The following is a 21,901-nucleotide window of genomic DNA, read 5'->3' as shown; positions in this document are numbered from 1 at the left end:
AAGGACACCTCTAGTTATCTTCCCCCTTTATGATTCATACTGGAGAAAGGAGAGTTAATGCTACTCTAAGCTTCAAGAGGGAATCAGTCACAGTCATGGGACACAGAGATAATGACATCAAAGCTCTTGGGGGAATAGCACAGCAAGGGAACACTTGGGGAGAGTAGCACATCAAGGGAGCACAAGAGAGTGATCTATTCTCCTCACTACAAACCTGAGAGCTATGGGGGGTGCAGTACAATTTCCCCATGGAGTTTATGGCTCTCCAGAATTTCCTGGTGGTAAAAGGACATTTTGTAGCTAAAAATGGGTGAAACTCCACTTAACCCAATGGAGCTGTGCCTATTTCCAGATTTCAGAGTAGCAGAAGTTGTCCCTGTCCTGCCCCCATCCCATCAAGTAAAAGTTGAAACTTTTTTGCCCATTGTAGGAGAAAATATGAAGTTAACTATCCAAGAAGGTGAAACCCTGATGTTTCCAGAAGACTTTGCAATGCCTCAGGGGTTTGGTTGCTAGTATCACAGGGTTTTCTCATTAGGCTCTTAATGCTTTATTTTGAATTTCAAAAACAAAAACTATCTTCCATATGAAAAAAATAGCAAATGAAAACATAGGAGGCCCACATACCTAACAAGTATTGTTCATTTCTACACCAGCTAAGAGAGGCTGGAAAGCATTTTTATAGGTCAATATCTTAATTTAGCATCCCACATCTCACCTCTTACCTTTGACTGTGAGAAACTGGCTTCCAAGAGAGTGCTGATAGTCTCTTCAGAAATGTTGACTAAAGAACGAAGTTCCCATGCCAGCTCAGGAACACTCTGCACACAGTCTTTGATTTTCACATCTGCAATGCAGGAAAACAAGGATTGTCGATTTCCCACTACACTGCTTTAATTAGGGGTCACCAGGCAGCCCTCCATTTCCTCAGAGATCTATGCTGAGGGGGCATGAAAGGGCAGAGTGCTGTTTCCAAGGCATTCTATTCTCTTTCCTACCAATCCTAAGGGATTGGAGGGATTCCTGTTTCTCAGGCAGAGATGTGGGGCAGGAGGTTTACTGCACTGAAGCATAAGCCATTCCCCACAACTGGTTTGGGAAGAAGGCACCTTAAATTACCAAAGGCAGTTTTCAATCACTTAATCTGGCTTCTCGCTCTGCAGTTTGGATCTTCCTTTCAGAATGATTCCAAGAGCATGTGATTGGGGCAGCCCTTGGTAGCCTAGTTTCCATAGAAACTATACTGACCTGGGCCCAGTGGCAACAGGTGGGTCACGGTGATAGTGAGGAGGAACAGACCCCAAATGATTCATAAGACACCAATACAATATCACCTTGGTACTTTCCCAAAGCAGCATTCTTTTTACTTTGTTATGTTTTCTCTCGTGCCTTGTGAGCAAAGGTACCAGAGTTATCTCCAAAACAGCATTGTAGTTTATGTTTGCTCCTGTAAAGAAACCACGTACTAACCATTTGGTACACTGAAGTTACTGACAAAAGCTATCACTGGATTTCCTGACAAAGGTGCCTCTAGGTTTCCAGCCAACCTGAAACGACAACACCAGTTTTAAAAGCAGCCATTTCCATCTAGTTTGCTTTACCATATGTTAAGCTTACTAAGTATAGGGCTTATCATGGAGTACTCATGTAACATTAATTAAGCAAAAGGTAAATTCTAAGGGCCAGATTAGTCCTGGTGCTTGTACATGTGAGCTGTTATAGATGGAAAGTGGGTCAGCGAGCCTTCCTACTATGCATACACACTGCCTGGGCAGGGATAATCACGCTCCTTCCCATGGGTGAGATATGAGAGGAAATGATTTATGAGATTCTACATTATTAAACTGTCTGAAAATAAACCAGATGAAAAAGCACTGGTCTAGCAGTTTCTCACCTCCATGACTTTCAGTAAACGGACTAAAAAAATAGGCAGCATGAGTCAGTGGTCCAGAGAGACAGCAGCTTATGGCCACAGACTCTTCTTAATGGCACTAATGGACTTATGTCTTTCAGGTACATTTTGAAAATGTGGTCTACTGGATGGAAACTGATAGTACAGTAAAGTACGTAATAAGTGTTACCCTTCTATAGGCAACCATTTTAAAGAATCTCCAAGGTTTCCAGTAACATTTCATTTACCCTTTAGTTAACAACAGTATTTGCTACTCTCTCAGGTGGCTGCATAGAAGTACTGTATAAAGGACAGAAAACAATCTAAGATGACTTAGTGCTCAATACTATGAGGTGTCACGCATGCCTGTGAGTTTTTGTGCACTCTCAACTTGAATTGACCTGAATATTTAGCACATTGCAAAAGATGCTCAGCACATCATAGGATCAGGCCTTGGGAAACTGAGGTTAGCGAAGAACCCAAAAAATGTGGATGCTTATTTGAACTGTCTAGGACAGAGGTAAAAGAAAAGACAGTTAGGAGTCAAGTCAGTAACTATTGTTGCAGTATTGTTGATACCACTAATGACTACACAATACCTTTTTTTTTTGTTTGAAAACTTCCAGCATGTTTTGATAAACAGGGACTTTGATCATCATGGATCAGTGGTACATATTGCTGTTCAGATATCTGACCAATCTCCAATTAATCAGGACCTTAGATTGTCAACCAAATAGGTTGAGCAGAGGTTATACTGTAATTGTGCAAACTTTTCATGAATATGTATGAAACTATATCACTATGACTAATAAAAATAATGCACAGCAGAACAACATGGCAGTGAAAAGTAAAGGCTTTACATTTGCATGTGTTTCTGGATATTCTCTAACGTGAGTTGACATTCACAGCTGCTGTAGGTGATATTTTCTAATGCGCTCTGGAAGCCCTCCAAGGTACTGGACATCTTCCTGTTTACATATAAAAGGTTCCCACAGTCCCCTTCATTGGAAACTGACCACATTGTTTCAATATCCTGCAAAAGATGGTATTCATAGTTAAATTTATGTGCTGTGTATTTATTTACTTGAAAGAACAGGCCTAAACTGTTAAATGTTGTGTACTTTCTGATTAACTTCATTTAAAAATAAACAAAAATCAAAACAGGGATAGATAGCAATGATTTATTAAACACCTGCAGACATGTGCCCCCCCTTGCATCATGTACTGTTCTCTCCATTTATCCTTTTATCTAACTATTCTCTGTCAAGCTAGAACATTTCTTTTTGGCCTTTTGTACGTGCGCTTTGTGTAGGTGGGTGAACAATGTTATAGAGATGGAGAGAGAAATAAAAATCAGGAGATACATGGTCTCTGAGCAAAATTCTACTCTCAGAGTATGTCTACACCAGTGGTTCTCAAAGCCGGTCCTCTGCTTGTTTAGGGAAAGCCCCTGCGGGCCAAGCTGGTTTGATTACGTGCCACATCTTCAGGTTCAGCCGATTGCGGCTCCTACTGGCTGCTGTTCACTGCTCCAGGCCAATGAGGGCTGTGGGAAGGGCAGCCAGCACATCCCTCGGCCTGTGCCGCTTCCCGTGGGCCCCCATTGGCCTGGAGAGGGGAACCATGGCCAGTGGGAGCAGCGATCAGCTGAACCTGTGGACGCAGCAGATAAACAAACCGGCCCAGCCCTCCAGGGTATTTCTCTGAACAAGCTGCGGACCAGCTTTGAGAACCACTGGTCTACACTATCTGCCAAATCGGTGGGTAGCGATCAATTCAGTGGGGATAGATTTATTGCGTCTAGTCTAGATATGATTCATTGACCCCCAAGCCCTCTCCCATTGACTCCTGTACTCCACTGCCGAAAGAGGAGCAGATGGAGTTGACGGGGGAGCGGCAGCAGTCGACTCACCATGGTGAAGACACAACGGTAAGTTGATCTAAGTACGTCAACTTCAGCTACGTTATTCACGTAGCTGAAGTTGCGTAACTTAGATTGTTTTCCCACCCACCCACCCCACAGTGTAGACCAGGGCTCAGATTTGCTAGATGGCTCTCAAAGCTGTCTATTCTCCTTACTTACTCAGAACTCCCACTTACATCAACAAGAGCTCTTAGTGCAAAATATCAGAGCAAAGAGCCAAAAGCGAGGAAAGGAGAACTTTCTAGTGCAAAGGTAAATTTAATATTTTGGTGGTCTCTGATGATTTGGTTCTCCTCTGGCTGAAGTCAATGGCAAAACTCTCATTGACTTCAGTGGAGCAAGACTGAACAGAGAACGGGGCTCTAAATACTACATTGTTGGTCTTCTGTTTATGACTTTTGCCAAATTTCAGAACCGTTGTAGATACACAGATCAATTCCTCTTGGCGAGAACAGTTAATATGTACTCTGGATATTATTTTAGCCCAGATGTTTCTGGTTGGGGAATTGATTTGTATTTTGTTTGGATTTTACCCTTGTCCTTGTACATTTTTAGTGCTGTGAAAACATCTTCAATACTGGAATATAAAGCAAGAAAAATACCAATTGCTGTTTGGTCCCCAATGGCAATCAAGTTATTCTGTTTATGGCTTTCAACACTTGTCAGCATATATTATGTGATTCCCTCTGGGTATCATTATCAAGTGTGGCATAAAAACATCCCTTAAAAACCCTGATTATACACAAGCATAGTGATTGATTTTTCAGGCAGTAGGGAAAAAAAGAAGCAAAATAGTTATGGAGTAATTTTCCAGTGTGACATTTAAAGCATGACAAAAGGATGTTGGCAGCATTAGAACTCCATCACACCTGATACTGCTCATGAACCAAATTGATTCCTTCAATGACAGAAAGGAGGAAATGCCTTGTTAGGCTATCCTTACAGCTTGTAAAAGCACAGAGAAGGTTGCTGATGAGAGTAGGGTTGTCTGTAAAAGAAAACACACAGGTTGAATCAGTGAAAAATATCACCCTAAACACGATTCCCTATCAGATATGCCAATAGCATTGAGAAGGGTAATGAGTGAGGAAAGACATTTTAAAAGTAGGAGTAGGAAACTCTTGTGTGGTGCACAACTGCTAAGTATTATTTCGAGGTAAAGTCATCGCACAGGTTACATGGGGAAAAGGGCAGGTTACCCTTACACCAACTGTCTGGTGGTCCTACACCGCTCTGAGCAATACCCGAGGATGATCAGGCCTGATGCAGAACCAGAGCAGGAGGACTTAGTGATGGTTTCATGAGAGCAAGACGCAGAGCCTGTCAGAGGTTTTAAGTGTACTTAAGCCCTCCAGTGACTCCTGCAGCTCTGTCACATCTAATATAAGGCCTTGAGAGAAGCTCTCTGTACACATCTGTGAAAAGCTACCTTATTATCCTCCTTCAAATCCCTCCTCAAATCTCTCCTTTGCGGAGATGCTTACAAAAAGCTTGACAAAAGGTTAAGCTGCTGGTGCGGTGAGGCCACTGCCATCATGCTGACGAATACTGTTTCACTGTTTACTTGTACTCTCCACATCTGTCTGTATCCACTTGGTGTCTCTTATCGCACATTTAGATAATAAGTTCTTTGGTGCAGAGACCATCTTTTTGTTCTCTGTTTGTACAGCACCTAGTGCAGTGAGGTCCTGATCCCTGACTGGGGCTCCTGGATGTAATGATAATACAAATAGGTAATGATATTTTTAACAGAGCAGCTCTCTGGGACCTCCATCACCCTGTTTCCTATGGTGAGACCTTAAAGATGCTGTATCCCCAGGGCAGCAGTAACCGCCCCACACATCTGCAAGTGGAGAGAAGGGCCAGTATGTTGAATGATTTACAGCAGAAAGATAATCCTAGGGATCAGTCATGAAAGAGGTCTCCCATCATTCCCTATCCAATCTCCTGAAGAGGGAATCTTTACGCAAATGGTCAGCCATCATATCCAGAGCAAACAGCTCCATTCTATTGCCTTTGGTAGGTTTGTACATGTGACAATGAGGAGAAAATTTGGCCCTACAACTGCACTATGGTTAACAGAACAAAATCCAGCTGCCTCACAGAGCTGGACTGACCCACCAGTTAACAGGAAAATAGAAAGACTAATAAAAATTCATTCCCATCATTAAATCAGCAGACCTTATGCTGAATACATATTGGAGACAACTGGGGGGTCAGTTCTATCCAGTCTCTTTTCAGAGCAGTTGTTTTAAATTCAGATTCATTCAAATTCAGCAGGGCAAATTTAGATGACTATTTGAGATAGGCAACTCTGCAGAAAATGAGCATGTTTGATTACTTTTTGTGTGTCTTACATAGAGTTCTGTGTGGTTTCAGTTGACTCAGAAGACTTAATGTAACCAAATACTACAAAGATCAGGACACACAAAGAGGTGTCTAAATGTTAGACTCCTAAACCTCTATGTAAGGCCTAAATAAGTGACCTGATTTTCAAAGGTCAGTGGGCTCTTCTGGGTGCTCAGTACATCTGAAAACCAAACTTATTTAGAGGTGGCATTTTCAAAACCACTCAATGTTGGCTTAACTCTGATCTCATTGTAATTATTGAGAGTTTTACTCCATTAGGTGGCTGGAGCAGAGTTAGGCCAACTCTGACCACTTCTGAAAATCCACTCTCACCCCAATCCAGGGAGCCTAAATATGGATTTAGGAACCTAACTTAAGGCATCCATTTGTGTGGCATTTGGTTATACTAGGCCTTCTGAGTCAAATTGTTGTCAGGTGCCTCTCAACTTCATTCTGAGACTTGAGACCATCCAAGTGAACCTATTGCTATTAAACATGAATGCCCTGAGCACAGTCTTAGCAACACAGCAATAACATGAATAATGAACCCATCTTGCTAATAGTTGTTATTACAGCAACCAACCTGAAAGGATTGTAAATACACTCAAAGCCATAATCTGCACCTTCTGTAGCAGTCTGGCATTAGCAGCGTTTAAATGCTTCTGGAAACCCTGGCACATCTCAGAGAATCTAAGGAAAAATAATAGGATACCATCACTTTTATGATGACAGAATCAGAGAATGGCTTCAATAAGGACTACACATGCTATTACAGACCTCAGTGACCCTGATTCTCATTGCAATTACACAACACTAATTTCAGTGGATTCACTCCTGTTTTACAACAAAGTGAACTAGATCAGAATCAGGTGAACGGGCAGTGGTACTCAACATTCGTACTAACATCTGAAGGTAAAGTCTTGGTAACTACTTTTCTTGTGTTTGCTATAGGTTGTTTCCCCTCGCCCCCTTTCCTTCTTTTCATTTCTAAAACAATTCAATCTCAATATAAATAGGTCTGATTTTCAGAGATGCTGAGCACCTCCCTTTGACTTGAGTGCCAGTAGTGTTCAGCACCTCTGAACAAAAATCAGACCTGGACAAGGATTTTAAAAATAAACCACCCTTCCAATATTTACCTTTGTTCTTTTAGTTGGCCTTTTCGCCAATACTCAGATAAGTTAACCAACTGTCTGGCATACTTTTCATATGACGATAAAGGTTGGAAAATCAAGTCAAAGTAATGCATCATCCGTAGTATGCTGTTTTCCAACTGGGCCATGTCAGCTATACCAGAAGTTCCATTAGCAAAGAACCCCATAACTGTTTGGAGTAAGGCTCTTGTGGAATTCACTTGCTGATCAGCATTTAAATGCAATAACTGTATCCAAGGATTAGTTCTATTTAATGAGTCCTCAAGAACTGTTTCCCCCATGGACTGTTCCTTCTGCTGGTAGGTTATATTTTGGTTGATAAGGCTGGCAAAAAGTGACCACAGATTGAAGCTTCCTTCAGAAACATTCTTCATTAACTTGAATGATTCCATAGTGACTTCTAAAACTTTAAGAAAGTAATCTTGGTTGTCTACATAAGTCAGCAGCAAATTTAAGTCATTTTCATTTAAGTGATTTTTCCAGAAAGCTCCCAGAAAGAGATCAGCTACAGCTCTGATAGAAGCTTTTATTCCTGTAATGTTTCCTTTGCACAAATAAGTAATCATTTCCTGAATTCCCTCCCATTTTTCTTTATTTATTGGGCCATGAGTAAAATTTAGTCTAGAAGTTAAATGCATTTTGCTAATATAATCATTAATGGGTACAAAAAAATCAAGAAGATCTTGTATTAGACTGGCAGCATCATCAGATGAGTTTATGCTTGCACTGGTAACAATTGCAGTAAATCTTTCCAATTCTGAAGAGTAATTCTGCACATTTGCTAAAAACTTAGCGATTTCACCTGCAATATCATATAAATCATTGAGTTTGCTCAGATTTGTGACCAGTCTGCTTGATATGTTTGCCGTTCCAGAGCCACATGATCTGGAAAGCTTATCTCGAATAGACAAGTAGGTCAAATCAAGAAATTCTTTCCCCAAATCTGCCACTTGATGGTGGTTTGAATGCAGAACCTCTGCAGTCTGCGTTTCAGTTAAGTCTTCTATTGCATCATGAACAGCTCTTTGGAGGTCTGAATAGTCCATCTCAATGCAGTCTAAATTTTCCATAGCATTTGAGTTGATAGATGATTCCAAAATGTTAGAGAGCTTTTCTGAAGCTTTCTTGGACAAAGTCAAAAACTTAACAATGGCTTCTACTATTTTTGCTAGCTTTACAAATTCATTGCTTTCCCACAATGAGCACAAATCAACAGCAAGCTCTGGAAATGGGCTGCGAGTATAGTTAGCTCCACTGCTCCACAAGATGAGATCAAGTAATGTCTCTGTAGTTTCTATTATCTGCCTATTTTTCAAAGGAAACACCTTATCCAAATAAGCAGGTAGCATTTCTCGAAAAGTAGGATAGCTAACTAGGAAATCTTTGAAATGGTTGTTAAAAAAATACATGAGGTATCCTATTTCTGCAGAAGTTTTCCTCATAAGTTGAAGAGTTCTAGAAAGATCTCTAATCAGCTGGGCAAGGTCCCCAGAATTACTTGTATTAAATAACACATGATTCATAAAAGTAAACAGTTCATAGTTACTTCTGCTGCCATTTTTTACAGAAAAATCTTTAAACAGGACATTAAACAAATCCTTCAAAAACTTCAGTCCTTTTGCATTGTCAAAATGAAGTGTCCCATTTTCAGATATGGGTGCATCCTTAATTAAGTAATACATATTTTCTTTCAGCCCATCAGCTTCTTCCTTTAGATTAACAGACTGATCCAAGTTTAGTAGAATTCCAATATCATCTTTGGTGAATATGCTGCAACAGAAATATTGTTGATTATGATGATGCAAATTATTGTTACTGTAAAACTATGTTAGGAAAATGTAGCAAAATATGAGATATTACCACAAAAGAGAGAGATTACCAGTAAGCTATACTATGATTCATGTCTGGCTGTGGATTCTGGTCATCCAAAGGGACATTCTGGTTGGCCAATCAGGCCTTTTAGATGATGCCATAAAAGGCATCTCATCAATGGAAAAACCCTATGCCCGGTATGTTATAAATTAGCATAGGAAATATAAAGGTTGTTGGGATAATAAAGAGAGGAACATGGAGTCTAGGGGTTGAAGAAAGAAATCAGTGAAGTACTATTAATAAACTATTACCCAGAATTGTCTAGCCACTTTATGATATTGATTAGATATTGTGGACCTCATTCATAACTGATTTATTCCATCTTGACACTAATGTAAATTCATTTCAGTCAACAGACAGATTACCCTGACAAACTAAAGTCAGAGTTACATCTGCATAAAACTGGAGAAGTTGTTATTTAGGCCATTGTATAATTTACTTCTATTATGATATTAGAGCAGAATCCATTTAACATTCTGTGTTATGCAAGAAGGTTGGGGGGAGAAACGTTTTCCACATTTTCAAATTCAATTTTTAATCACAACTTGAATTATCGATGCCAGAAACTATAAATTCGAATGATTATTCACTGGAGAAAAAAGCAATTCAAACTTGAGGAAAAAGTCATGCAATAACTTTTAAGATACAAGCATTTAAAGTTGGAAAAAATCCAAAAGCACGTTGTATTTTTTAGTTGTTTGGTTGAGAAATCAAACACAAGAAATTCAAAGTTTAACTTTTCTACATTAATTTGGCTATATTGAACACATGGAATTTTCTGTTCCTTTTTATATTTTGGTGAATTCATGCTTTACTATATTACTCAGTTTTAGATGTTACAGTATCCATAATGAAATACAGAGGATGGGAAATGGATTTAAGTGTTGCCTTCACTTTTATTACCCATGTGCTCCATTTTCCAGTTTTAATAGTGCATTGATATCAGCTTTGGGATTAGTTTAATTTGTACAAAAATAATCCTCAAAACTTCAGTGATTCAATTATTCTGCACAAAATTCCATGAAAGTTCGCAACTCAAGGCTCCTTGCATGGGTATAGGAACAATTAATTTTTTATATTCAGTTTGAATTTTAAATTGAAACCATTCCAAGTAGAGAATTTAAGCGGCATGTTCTACGTTTGGGCACTTCGAAGGCAATGAAATTTAGTTTCAAGTATTTCCATATTATTTGATGCAGCAACCTCATACCATTTAAAAATCAGTCCCTTTTTTCAGAGCATTACTATTTTTACAAGATGCAAAACAGTGCCTTGAAATGTTTTGCACTATCATTCTTTCCAAATTGTGTATCCTAAAATCCAAAACTGTTGCAGAAATTTAGATAAATAAAATAATAACCCTGATCTGTTAGATATAGTTTTGGTCCCAGATGCGGGTTTACTCACAGGTTCAGTTCTAAAGTAGAATTACAATACAATGTATAACCAAAATGTTACTAATATACAGTAGCGCTATCTCTAATGTATTTGGACACAAAGTTAATAGACATAGACACACTCACCTCATTTCTGCAATTATATCCTTATGTAAGTTTTTTAATAAGACAAATATTTTGTTGCTATAATGTCCTCCAGAAGTTGAAAAGAGTATCTGTAAAAACTCTTTTATCATTTCCATTGTCCCGCTCTGGAATGAGGCAATCTCTTTTCCATAATTTTCATATTGTGCATCATCAAAAAACAAATCAATGAAGTTCATTAGCTGAAGATCTGTATCATTTAAGTCCAGTACCTCTTCTTTAGTAGTAAGGTCAGAGATTGTGTTAAGCAGACTGTTCTGTAAAATCACGTGAGCAATATGAATGTTATTCAGCTTTTCCCCACTAGGGAGATCAGTAACAAATGATATATCAATTTGATCTTCTTTAGAGCCATTTGTGAAGAGCTCCAAAAATTCAGTGATACCTTTGATAATCAGAACTATGTCATCAGATGACCTTTCATTGGCTATAAGGACAGCTAGTGCATTTATTATTCTAGAGAAATTTTTATTAGTGTACTCAAGTAGCCAGTCTCTTGCAACTTCTTGAAAGTCCTCAAAGCTTCTTAGTAGAGTTTCTAGAGATGATGAATTAAACTGTTTTAATAAACTAGCAAGTGCCAATGAAGAATTTTTTCTGGCTGCTGCACTTAGTAATTGAACTTCTTTGTCTATCACAGAAAGTAAGTTCAGAACACTAAAATTGACTAATATATCTTGCATGCCTCTCTCTGTATCAAGCCAAAAAGCCTCAAAGTTACTAATTAAACTACTGTTTCTACTCAAAGCTGATAATGCCATAAGCACCATGTAAGTTTGGTTTCCAACAGGAGACAGTGTCAGCAAAGGCTGGGCTGCAGAAAGAAAAGATAAGACATCTTCATTATCTAGCACTCCAGAAACTTCATTGGTCATACTTTTTAAATGAGTAAGAAGAGTCTTTGGAACAGACATTCCTGTGCTTCTATCCAATTTTAGGGCACGATACAGATCTGCTAACTGTTCAAAAATAGCTTTGGCCATTGCCATCTCTGTTGATGTCATGTTGTTTAGTGCTTCTATGAGCTGTAAAGCAGCTTGTCTCTTTGGTGTGGAAGAGCAATAGACTGAGATGGTACTACTATTTCCAAAAGCCATAACATATACTGATAGCTTATTCCAAAACCCTAATAGCTGTTTCAGAGCCAAACTATTTATGTTGTGGATCTCAGAAAGCTTCAGAAGAATGGAGTTCCACTCTTTGAACTGATGAAAGAAGCAAGTCACTTTGTAAGTGATCTGCCTCCGATAATCTTCATTAGAGCATAGGTCATGTCCCCCTGGAGTTGTCAGCTTGAATTGCTCAAATACGTCAGCAATTGTGTTGTAAATAGATGAAAAATTTGTGTGTGCATTTAAGTTACAAGTCCTTAAATCTGAGTCATTCTGAGGTGTTGCCGTTGTGAGGTTCCAGCAGACAACTGCAGTTAGACAACTCAAAGTCCTTGCAGATTCCTCAGGCATATCAGTTACCACCTCCAGTAACTCTAGAAGGCTACCTACGTTATTGGATAAATCTTCCTTCATACATATTGACATGTTTGCTTCCTGAGTTAATGTGAAAGTGTACACTTCAATTAGGGCATCAGTGATGTTTTTGTGAGCCAATCGCTGTATAAGACTAACACCATCAGGAAGAATGTAAAGCATCTGTAATATATCATCAAGCTCAGTCTCGTTAAATAACTGAGTGATTTGCCATATGTTGGTCAAGTTCCAAGAATATGAATTGTTCTCAAAGGAATCTACCCAGCCTGTCAACTTGTCCAGAACAGAATTCTCAATGTACACATTTTTGATATTTTTAAAGAAATGATGCAGGCTTTTACTAACTTGTTTGAGTTGATCAATTAAGAATTCTACATCTGTATTCTGAATGTTTCTCACCAAAATTGCCATATGCTTTGGAAATCCTTTATCACCTGATTGTATTGGAAAATTGGTAAGGTTATGAGACTTTAAGATGTTTAGTGCCTTCCTTACTAGTTCCACATTGAGGTCTGCTGCTTTCATCCATGTATGCAGAGTTATGTTTTGCAAACTTTGTATATTATGAGGCAAGTTTGACATAAAGTGGCTAATTAGATGTTGAAAGAACTTCTTTAGGAAGCTCATAATTGTGTCTTGTGGAAGTGCTTCAAATGCATGTAGGAGATTTACAGTGTTCAGAAGAGATGAGCTGTTTTGTAGGGTTTCAGAAGTTATATTCTTCAGAAAAATTTGATTTTTTCTCAGAAGTGCTACTGAAGGAGGCTGGAGACTCTGAGGCAAATTAAGGACTTCCCTTGAATTCTTGATGGCTCCAGTGATTAATTTAATTAAATACATCTGTTCTGAGTCAGATGTATGTGGTGAGAATCTCATTAAGTCTTTGAAAATTGACTGAATTTGGCCCCTTGACACATTCAATAGAGTAAAGATAAAGTCATGGGTCTGTCCATCATCTTCTTCAGAAAACATAGGAAGAACTTCTAAAATTTTTGCTAGAATGCTGAAATAAACATTTGCACAACGTGCATCAGAGCCATTTAGTAAGCATGGAGGTTCTATAAGGTTAAAAGTCATGTTAACAATATCCAGGGTATTCTTTAAGCTTGTATCAGTCTCATTAATGCTTCCCAGAGATGTCAACAAAAATAAAACATGTTTTGCTTTTTCAAGGTGGGAATAAGTGATGTATTTCTCACTGAGGCTACTGATAATATGCATCCATCTATTACACCCCTCTAGTACACTGACTATATTATCCGAGGTTAGAAGAGGATTAAGATGAGACAGAACACTTATCTGTGAAACATTTTTGTCTATCAAAATATCTTCCAAAACTAACTTGGTAACATTCTGGAAAATCATCACACAAGACAATAGATCTTGATCTTGGGATATATTTTTAAGGAATCCAGCAGTCTCTCTTAGGTCACTGAGAACAGTTCCAAATTCTTCCACAGAAAGTGTTAGAATATCTGAAAGTGAATGCCCAATGAAATCTACATGTGAATCTCTATATTCCACTTTAGAACTCAATGGAAAGAAAATATCAGACCAAGAATTCAAAAACTCCCTGCTAACGTTAACCTTCAATAGAGATTTCTGCAATTTGACAGTCACATTTTCCATTGTTTGAAAAGCTTCCTCTAAACTCTCTCCTTTAATTGAGCTGATAACATCAATTATGTTGCTAAGTTTACTTATGAGGCCACTTAGAGTCTCAAAGTCTTTCCATTCATTTAAGTGATAACCTTCTGTTATTATTTTCAGTATTGCTGATGTAGTTTCAGGACTGACTGTAAATGTTGTATTGCACAGTTCAGTATGGGTTATATTTTCGAGACCTTCAGAAAGGTGGTTCAGGCCATTCCGAAGATAACTGAAAAAATTTAAATCCAACCTTAGTATTTCAGACATCTCTTCCAAAATCTCTGTCCACATCTGAAGCCAGGTAGCAGTGCAGTGCACGGCAAAAGGAACATTTACCTCACTTTTGAAGTTCGATGTATTTGACAGAACTCTGACCAATGAGAGTACAAGTGAGTTATGAACATCTCCTGTTTGTCTCACAGAAGGTATGCTAGGCGTATACCAATCAGCACATTCATTATTTAACAAGCTTTCTGCTGAGATGTCAAAAAGTTGTTTCAAATACTGAAAGGTAGCTGTATGAAGCTCTGTGTCTGTAAATATAGTTTTAAAGCTTCCCAGAGTACCGTATACTACTTCTATCTCTTGTTTCCCTTTCTGTGCTAGGGACTGGGCCTGGAGCTCTACATAGTTGTAAACTGTTGCTAACTTTTCACAGAGAGGTTTCTGGGTGAGACCTTGGAGGAGATGTATAGCTTCAGACAGAAAGTCAAAAACCTCACTCATGTTTTGGAAATCATGTTGAACTGGAATAGATGAAATGTCTTCTGAGATCTTCTGGAAGAATGTTAGCACAGAATTGTTGCTCTGGATACTTAATTGATCAATGTTTTGGTAGACAAAGAAAAGCATTTGAATAAGTGAGGCTGCATTACTGTCCCCTACCTCTGGGATGCTTTGGTAGAAATCAGACACAATTTTCCCTATGTCTTGTACTTTAGATAGAGAAGAAATTGTATTTGAGACTAGAACAGAAGAGACATTTCTCACAGCATGAATGGTGCTGAGAGCAGCAGTGAAATGTTCTTGAGTCAACACTCCAACTTCATAGAGATTCCTTATGAATTTTTCACTGAAGAAGTTGTTTACATAATCTATGTCAAGAAAACTCAATTCAGGCCATTCTGTAAGAATTTTCTGGAAGAATTGCAAACTTTTATTAAGGACTTTTTGATTTTCTTGAAGGGAAGATATTATAATTTTAGATAAGAACATCTGCAGCATCTCTATTGCTTCCACTGAACTTCTATGGTCACGTTGATCCAAGACCTTTTTTACTATTTGCCAAAATACTTCCAGCTGCTCACTCTGCCAGAGCCTTACAAGAAGTTGATAATTCTCTAGTAGTTCATTATTGAGTTCAGAAAATATATGAACATCTGTAGCATCTGCTTTCATATTGGTAGAACTGTTAAGCCACATAATTGAATTATTCAAGGTTATTTCTGTTAGGGACTTTAAGTCTTGGAGGCTTGAAGAGGCTGAAGAACCAGGCATCAACATTTCTTGTATGAATTCTGCAAGCTGTGGAATGAAGACCAACCCCGACTCCTCAAGAACCTGTATGTTCTTTTCCCTCTTCAAAAGCTCTTTGACAGATGTCAAGATTCTGTAACATCAATTGAGATTTTTTTCAAATTAGTTACCTGTTGGAAAGTTACATCATAAACCAGTTTAATGTAATGGTTTATCATACATTTTTTAGAACACGGCTATATTTACGTCTTAAAATTGTATTTGTAAAGTGTATTTTATATAGACAAAGCACATTTTACGCAATGGTGAAACAATTAAAAACACCAGAACTGTAATACATTAACTCACAATCAACATGCTATTTTAAAAAGCATGAAAAAAACCAGTGATTAGAAAATCACAACATATAAGTCCTCTAAACACAGTTGAGGCGAGGTGGCTGTGTTAAGAGCACCTACTTCTACTGGCAAGTTGGCAGAGTCAAACATCTGCAGTTCAAGGAATTTGTATATTCTGCTGTTGAAGCTAGCAAAGCCTTGAAGCTCTACAGACTGATTAGCTTGATATCAAGGACCTTACAAGTACAAAAGGTAGAAAAATGTGTTTTATTTTCCACACTTTTTGAAGAAAGTGAAAGTTTTCAAGGTTTTTGCGAAAAATCAAAAGGCCAAAAATCTCCCCTCCACATACACACACACAACTGAAAGCCAATAAATGTTTGATTTTAGGTTTTTCAAACAAAATCTTGGAAAATATCCATTTTGTCAAAGCCATTTTTTCAATGAAAATAAGTTTTGACAAATATATATATATATAAATAGTTCTTCTTACAAGATTGGTTAAAAAGAGCTAAGGTTTGGACTCAACAATCAAGGAATGTGGGGATCAGAGGGCATAAAGACATGGAGCTCCAACTCAGGAAACTCATAAATTTCATGAACAGTCAACAGAAATTATATGGTTTCCATACCAACAGAGTGGCTACACCATACCAGGCACCAGTTTCTAGGTACTGTCCTACTGCCACAATTCCCATTTCTCACCTTGCTTTACTGACATTTTTATCCAGCTGGACAAGTGCATTTGTTCCTCTGCGGCTGATTATGTGACCTGATCGTGCGCCCAATGAATTCAATGGCAAAACTCTCTCACTGTCTTCAATGGGAGCAGAATTCAGCCCTATTGCTATGCATATAACAAAACAGGCCATTTATCATCACTTTTAAGCAAACTCCTCATTCAAATCATTAGGGAGTCCTCCTTAACCACCAAGGGTACAACACAGGCCATAGGATGAGCAATGTGGTTCAGCTGTGGAAGCAGCCTTAAATTCTAGAATTTACATACTACTGAGTGCTCATCCTCGTTTTACGCTAATTCTTTCTATTTCACAGGTGAAGAAATAAGTCAACATTTAGCAGCCATACAGAGCAAGAAAACTCCATAATATGAAACTAGGTTCACAGAGTATGGAATATAATTTAGCCAACGCTTATGTACATCCCTTAATTACTGTGACTAGGTTTACAGACACCATCAGGCAGGTCATTTAAAATTTACTTTTCATAATTAAGTGTGCCATTAATGTATTTAGAATCACAGAAATGCACTGGCTGCCCTGAACCTGCTCCCTGAGGGAAATGCTATGTAACAGTGTTGATTAAATGAATACTACTGTATTGTTCAAGTAAACATTATAGCCTGACAATAATGCAAGCAACTTAGTGTGTGGGGGTCGGGAGTAAAGACTCCAATATAATAGTACATTAGAGTCTTCTAAGAGCCTGTTACACTGGTTACCTGTGGTAACACGCAAGCTGCAGCTGTTCTATTAAAGCTTTTGAATAAGGGCCACGAAGATATAACCTTCTGTGATCCTACATAGGAGAGTATTTCTTATTGGTCACATGTAGAAATGCTAACCATCTCCTTAAGATGAGAAAAATATCTAATTTAACATTATAAAATATCTAAAATACAGAAGAAAAAAACCAACATACTGTTCTGGAAAACAGTTGAGGGAAGCATTGAAATTGAATTAATTTAACTTACCCGGACCATGAAATGAATGGGGAATTTGTTAACTTTTGCAGAAATGCTATGTAATTATTAGTGATGGCCTTCAGATTGAGCTTTTGTCCAGAACAGAGAGATGCTTCAGTATCATCTGCAGAGAAAATACATTTTATAATTTAAAATGAGATGCATCGTGCATTGTCTTGGCAATATACAACTAGATGCAGGCTGTCATGGAGCAGAGAGAAGCAAAGTGAACTCTGTTCAACAGGGGCCCTATCCAAAGCCCACTGAAGTCATTGAAAAGATTTTCACTGAGTTCAGAAGCTGCATCAAAAGAGACAAGGATTACAGCTACATTCTGTGATACTCCTACAGAAATCCAGAAATTACAGTCTTTAAAGAAGAAAAGATATTACACTTTCAATAAGGGCATTTTGATACCAAGCAGTATTGAATGGTTTTAAGGACTGCTATAGAGAGTCAGTAAATATCAGTCCTACATAAAACATACCACTGATAGCCATTACAGAAAGAAATGAAGATATATTTTGAATTAAACACCAAGTGCAAAGCTACTGTAAAACGAAGATTGATTTTTATTATAGAACTATGTCCTAAATGTCTCCCACCAGCCAGGGGAAAGGAATTCAGCACAGCAGTAACCTTTCATTTCATAGCACTTAAAATAAAAAATACCATCATGAAATTCACAAGCACACCCTGGTTATCCTGTACTGCATCACAGCTTCCACAACTCTGAATTCCATGCAATCAATTACCTTGCTTTGTGGGATACGCTCAGGTCATGCCAGTTCATATCATAAGAAGGATTTTTTTTTAAATCCAATAATGAAATACTTATTTTGAGGTCAAATTCTCTCAACAGCCTGTTTAGTGGTGGGGTATTCAGTGTTCATTTCTAAACTCTGTTTTTGTTAGAGCTTTGCAGTTCAGTTAAGAACTATTTTGAAAATGTATCAATGGACTGAGTAAACAGTGTCTTTCAAAACGTGTGCAAACATGGATGGTGAATTTAGGTGAAGGAACAATGGGGGGGGGAGAATTGAAGGAAACAGGTACTTAATATTTGAGTGGGTCATGTATTGGAGGGTGCTTGGTGCTATCCTGAGCACTTTCAAAATCCAACCCTGGAAATTCTGCAGATCTAACTGCTTTACTAAAAATAGTAACTAAAGCATTCACAGACTCAGACTCAGAAATAGATTTTCTGATCAACAAAAATTTTCAAAAATTTCAAAATGCTTTTCTGCTCTTTTCTGGCTATTCTGAGATCTCAGTCTCCTTCTGACCAGAAATTCCATTCAGGTATTGAGAAGGCTTCCTGAAGGTATTGACGAAGCAGAATATTACGACAAAAAACTGTTTTGTGGAAAGATTCCCACAGAGCTTTAAATCACCCCTGATCTACACTGAGGTAAGAGAGTGCAGAATCAGACCCTGTATCTTCTGAATTTTTCCTCAGCTAGCAGTTTAACCACTGCTTTAATCATAAGAGTGACAGCTTTCTTGAAAATAGAAATGTACCCGTAATGAAGCTGCCTGTTTCTTTTTTTTAATATTGTACTGTGAGAAGCATACAGAACCATTAGAAGCAAAGAATTTGTTGTGGCAATAGCTAGTTTTTACCTACTTGAGTGACCTCTGGTGAAACCTTCTTCCTTGTTCACATATTGAGCTATCTCACATGTTCTCCTAACAAATGTTGTTAATTCCTTCCAATATGGGTCTTCCTCAAAAGCAAACCATATTTCTTCAAGTGTATGAATAACCCTGAAATGATCAAAGACCCAGAAGGCAGATATATCATGATCAGAATGTTGATTTTCTAAAGTAAAATCACTGGGATCAGCACATACGGTTCTGCTGTATGGTTAGAGCTAAACCCTGCTGTTTTACTTGTACTACCTGTCCTATGGACTTCAGAGCAACTATTACAGGAGTAAGGCAAGCAGGGCTCATGGCCAGCTCCTGCTCCCACTAGCATCAAGGGCAACACTCCCATTGATGTCCACGTGAGCAGAACTGGGAGGCTGGTCCTTAGTGCCACACAAGTTGTTGATCAGATGGAAAAAGCACAATGAATTCAAGAAATACTAACAAATAGTTTATCTCAAAACATGGTATTCTAAAACTGTTCCAGTCTGGGAGGGAAATGCATCTTCCTGATTATAAAGACCTACTTTGTATTAATCATCCACCACTTTGTCATTAAAAAAAGAGAAACTATAGCCAATATTCCTGTGTGTCCTGCATAAAAACAGCACTTTGTAGAGCCAACTGAGGTGGCACATGGGCCCTCTGTTAGTCATGCTCTATTGCCAGGGTCATGCTGTAATTATCTGTGAGGCTGGTGCTCAAATGAGAGAAGCAAACAAAACACCTCAGTCAATTTCAAATTCATTTAGAAACATGTAGGGGGAGAAAAATCAATTTTCTGACAAACGGAAAAAGGACAAAAATGAGACAGTAATAAATTATCTAATATCTAAAGGCTAGTACAAACAATGGGCTTCTTCCTGCTGCCATTTAAATCAATGGTCTTTCAGACAATGACTTCAGAGGAATCAGGTTTGGGCCTAATGGAGACTTAAAAAATAAACCAAGCTCCTTTACAGAGCATCTTAATGCTGCAAATACTTATGCCCAGGAGTATCTTCATGCACAAGTATAATCCCATCAATGGATAGGCTTGAGAGGAGGAAAGGATAGCTCAGTGGTTTGAGCATTGGCCTGCTGAACTAAGGGTTATGAGTTCAGTCCTTGAGGGGGCCAAGGGGATTAGTCTGGGGATTAGTCCTACTTTGAGCAGCAGGTTGGATTAGATGACCTCCTGAGGTCCCTTCCAACCCTGATATTCTATGATAGGATGTTACATTCTTAAGTAACTGTAGGACTATGCTCTAAAAAAATACCTCATAGTATACATGTAACTTTATTTTAACAATATAAATATAATATAAAATCACTTCAGATCTAAGCACAAGGCTGGATTCTAATCCCATTTACACTGATTCCACATAGGTGTATCTCCACTGATGTCAATGGAGTTTCTCCCCAATTTAGATTAATGGGAGAGAGGATCTAATCAGGCCCTTTATATATAAAAAAAAATAATGTATGAGTCATTACAATGAGAGGAGTAGCTGCTCCTGACAAGAGCGGAAGTAGACATCCTCCTCAGATAGTGTCTTTGTGCTCAGCAACCGATTAATTTTAGAGTAAGCAGCACTATTTTCAGTGAGCTGCTGTTCTATTTCTTGCCATCCCAAATATTCTTCCATTATTGAATCTGGCAGGCTCTGTTCTCCACGAAGTATTTTCTGCAAAAGTAGGACCTTTGAAAATAAAGAAAGCAACAGTTTGTAACCTGTAAGCTATTAAAGGGGAAGATACTTTTTTGAGACTTGGGCCCTGTCTCATACACTAATAAAACTTCATTGACTTCAGTAGAACTATTCCCAGTTTATACAGGTGTAGGTGAGACTGAGAAATGAGAATCAAGTCCTCAATCTGTTCTCCTTCTGGATGTCCTGGCAAGGTGGCTCATCCAAACTTTCACAGGCACACAAGATACATGCAGGGGTTGTATGCGTATTACCACAATGATATTATAAATAGTTTAATTTATTGAAGATACTTTCCTGCTCCAAGCCATTCTGACAGTACAAAATGAAGTAAACCAAGGATGCACTTCAGGTCTTAAATTAAAAAAAGAAGAAAAAGATATTCATAAATACTTACAGACTCCTTTACTGACTGGATTTGGTTGCTTAACTTGAAAGTCTCATTTGGATAGTTGTGGTGGCACATGAATCCCGCTAAAATGTCTCTGACTTTTAAGTCCTGTGGAAGCTGAACAGTCTTCTCAAACATGGTGAGCAGATCCTGGCATGTACAGGACATGTTACTCATCAAGATCTAAAATGCAATTAACACAAATACTGTGAAAATGAAATAAGTGTAATGAGGTTGATTTAATTCAACCCTAACCATACCACCCCATGATTATAACATCTAAAATAAAAACTAAACTAAGACCAACAAACAGAATGGTGAACCACTAATTTTAGAAAGCACGATCTATAACAGGAACAAAAAAGAACCGTTTTTAACTTGTGGATTTTATGCATTGTTTAAAGACTATGAATAATTGATGACTTACCTGTTTTAACTCCAAAAAGAGTGTTTCAATGTCTAGATGCATGAGCCCATCTCTTTTAATAAAAGGTGTCATTTTTTCCAGGTTATGTACAATTTCTGTAAGACATTTATATATTTTTTTCAGCAAAAGGAAATATTTATCCCTGTGACTCAGAATGTGCAGTTCTTTGATGTGCTATAGAAGAGACAAACCTGCCTTCTGGAATATGCATGAAACATGGCATAATGACATTGTAATATCCCTATTAATGTAATAATGTAAGTATAATACCCCTACGTAGGGCCCGATTACGTGCATTGATAGGGAAAGCACAAGAAGCCTTTGCAGGTGTGTATACAACTGCACTCTTTGCACT

At 38.1% G+C, this 21,901-nt stretch overlaps 1 protein-coding gene across 1 annotated transcript in view; it reads right to left on the bottom strand.

Annotated features, from left to right (window-relative positions):
• Nucleotides 1-21,901, bottom strand: part of ABCA13 (ATP binding cassette subfamily A member 13) — a 281,591-nt gene that overhangs the window by 199,090 nt on the left and 60,600 nt on the right. The window contains 12 exon segments of the mRNA XM_030551464.1: nucleotides 726-847; nucleotides 1,471-1,547; nucleotides 2,752-2,924; nucleotides 4,685-4,803; nucleotides 6,748-6,854; nucleotides 7,304-9,088; nucleotides 10,714-15,477; nucleotides 17,397-17,511; nucleotides 19,015-19,154; nucleotides 20,514-20,719; nucleotides 21,126-21,302; nucleotides 21,547-21,641. Of these exon segments, the coding sequence (XP_030407324.1) occupies nucleotides 726-847; nucleotides 1,471-1,547; nucleotides 2,752-2,924; nucleotides 4,685-4,803; nucleotides 6,748-6,854; nucleotides 7,304-9,088; nucleotides 10,714-15,477; nucleotides 17,397-17,511; nucleotides 19,015-19,154; nucleotides 20,514-20,719; nucleotides 21,126-21,302; nucleotides 21,547-21,641 (7,880 nt within the window).

This window comes from Gopherus evgoodei, chromosome 2, assembly GCF_007399415.2.
Source record: "Gopherus evgoodei ecotype Sinaloan lineage chromosome 2, rGopEvg1_v1.p, whole genome shotgun sequence".
In the NCBI taxonomy this organism is placed as follows: domain Eukaryota; kingdom Metazoa; phylum Chordata; order Testudines; family Testudinidae; genus Gopherus; species Gopherus evgoodei.
The sequence above is the reverse complement of the archived record's forward strand: the minus strand, read 5'-3'. Positions and strand labels throughout refer to the sequence as shown.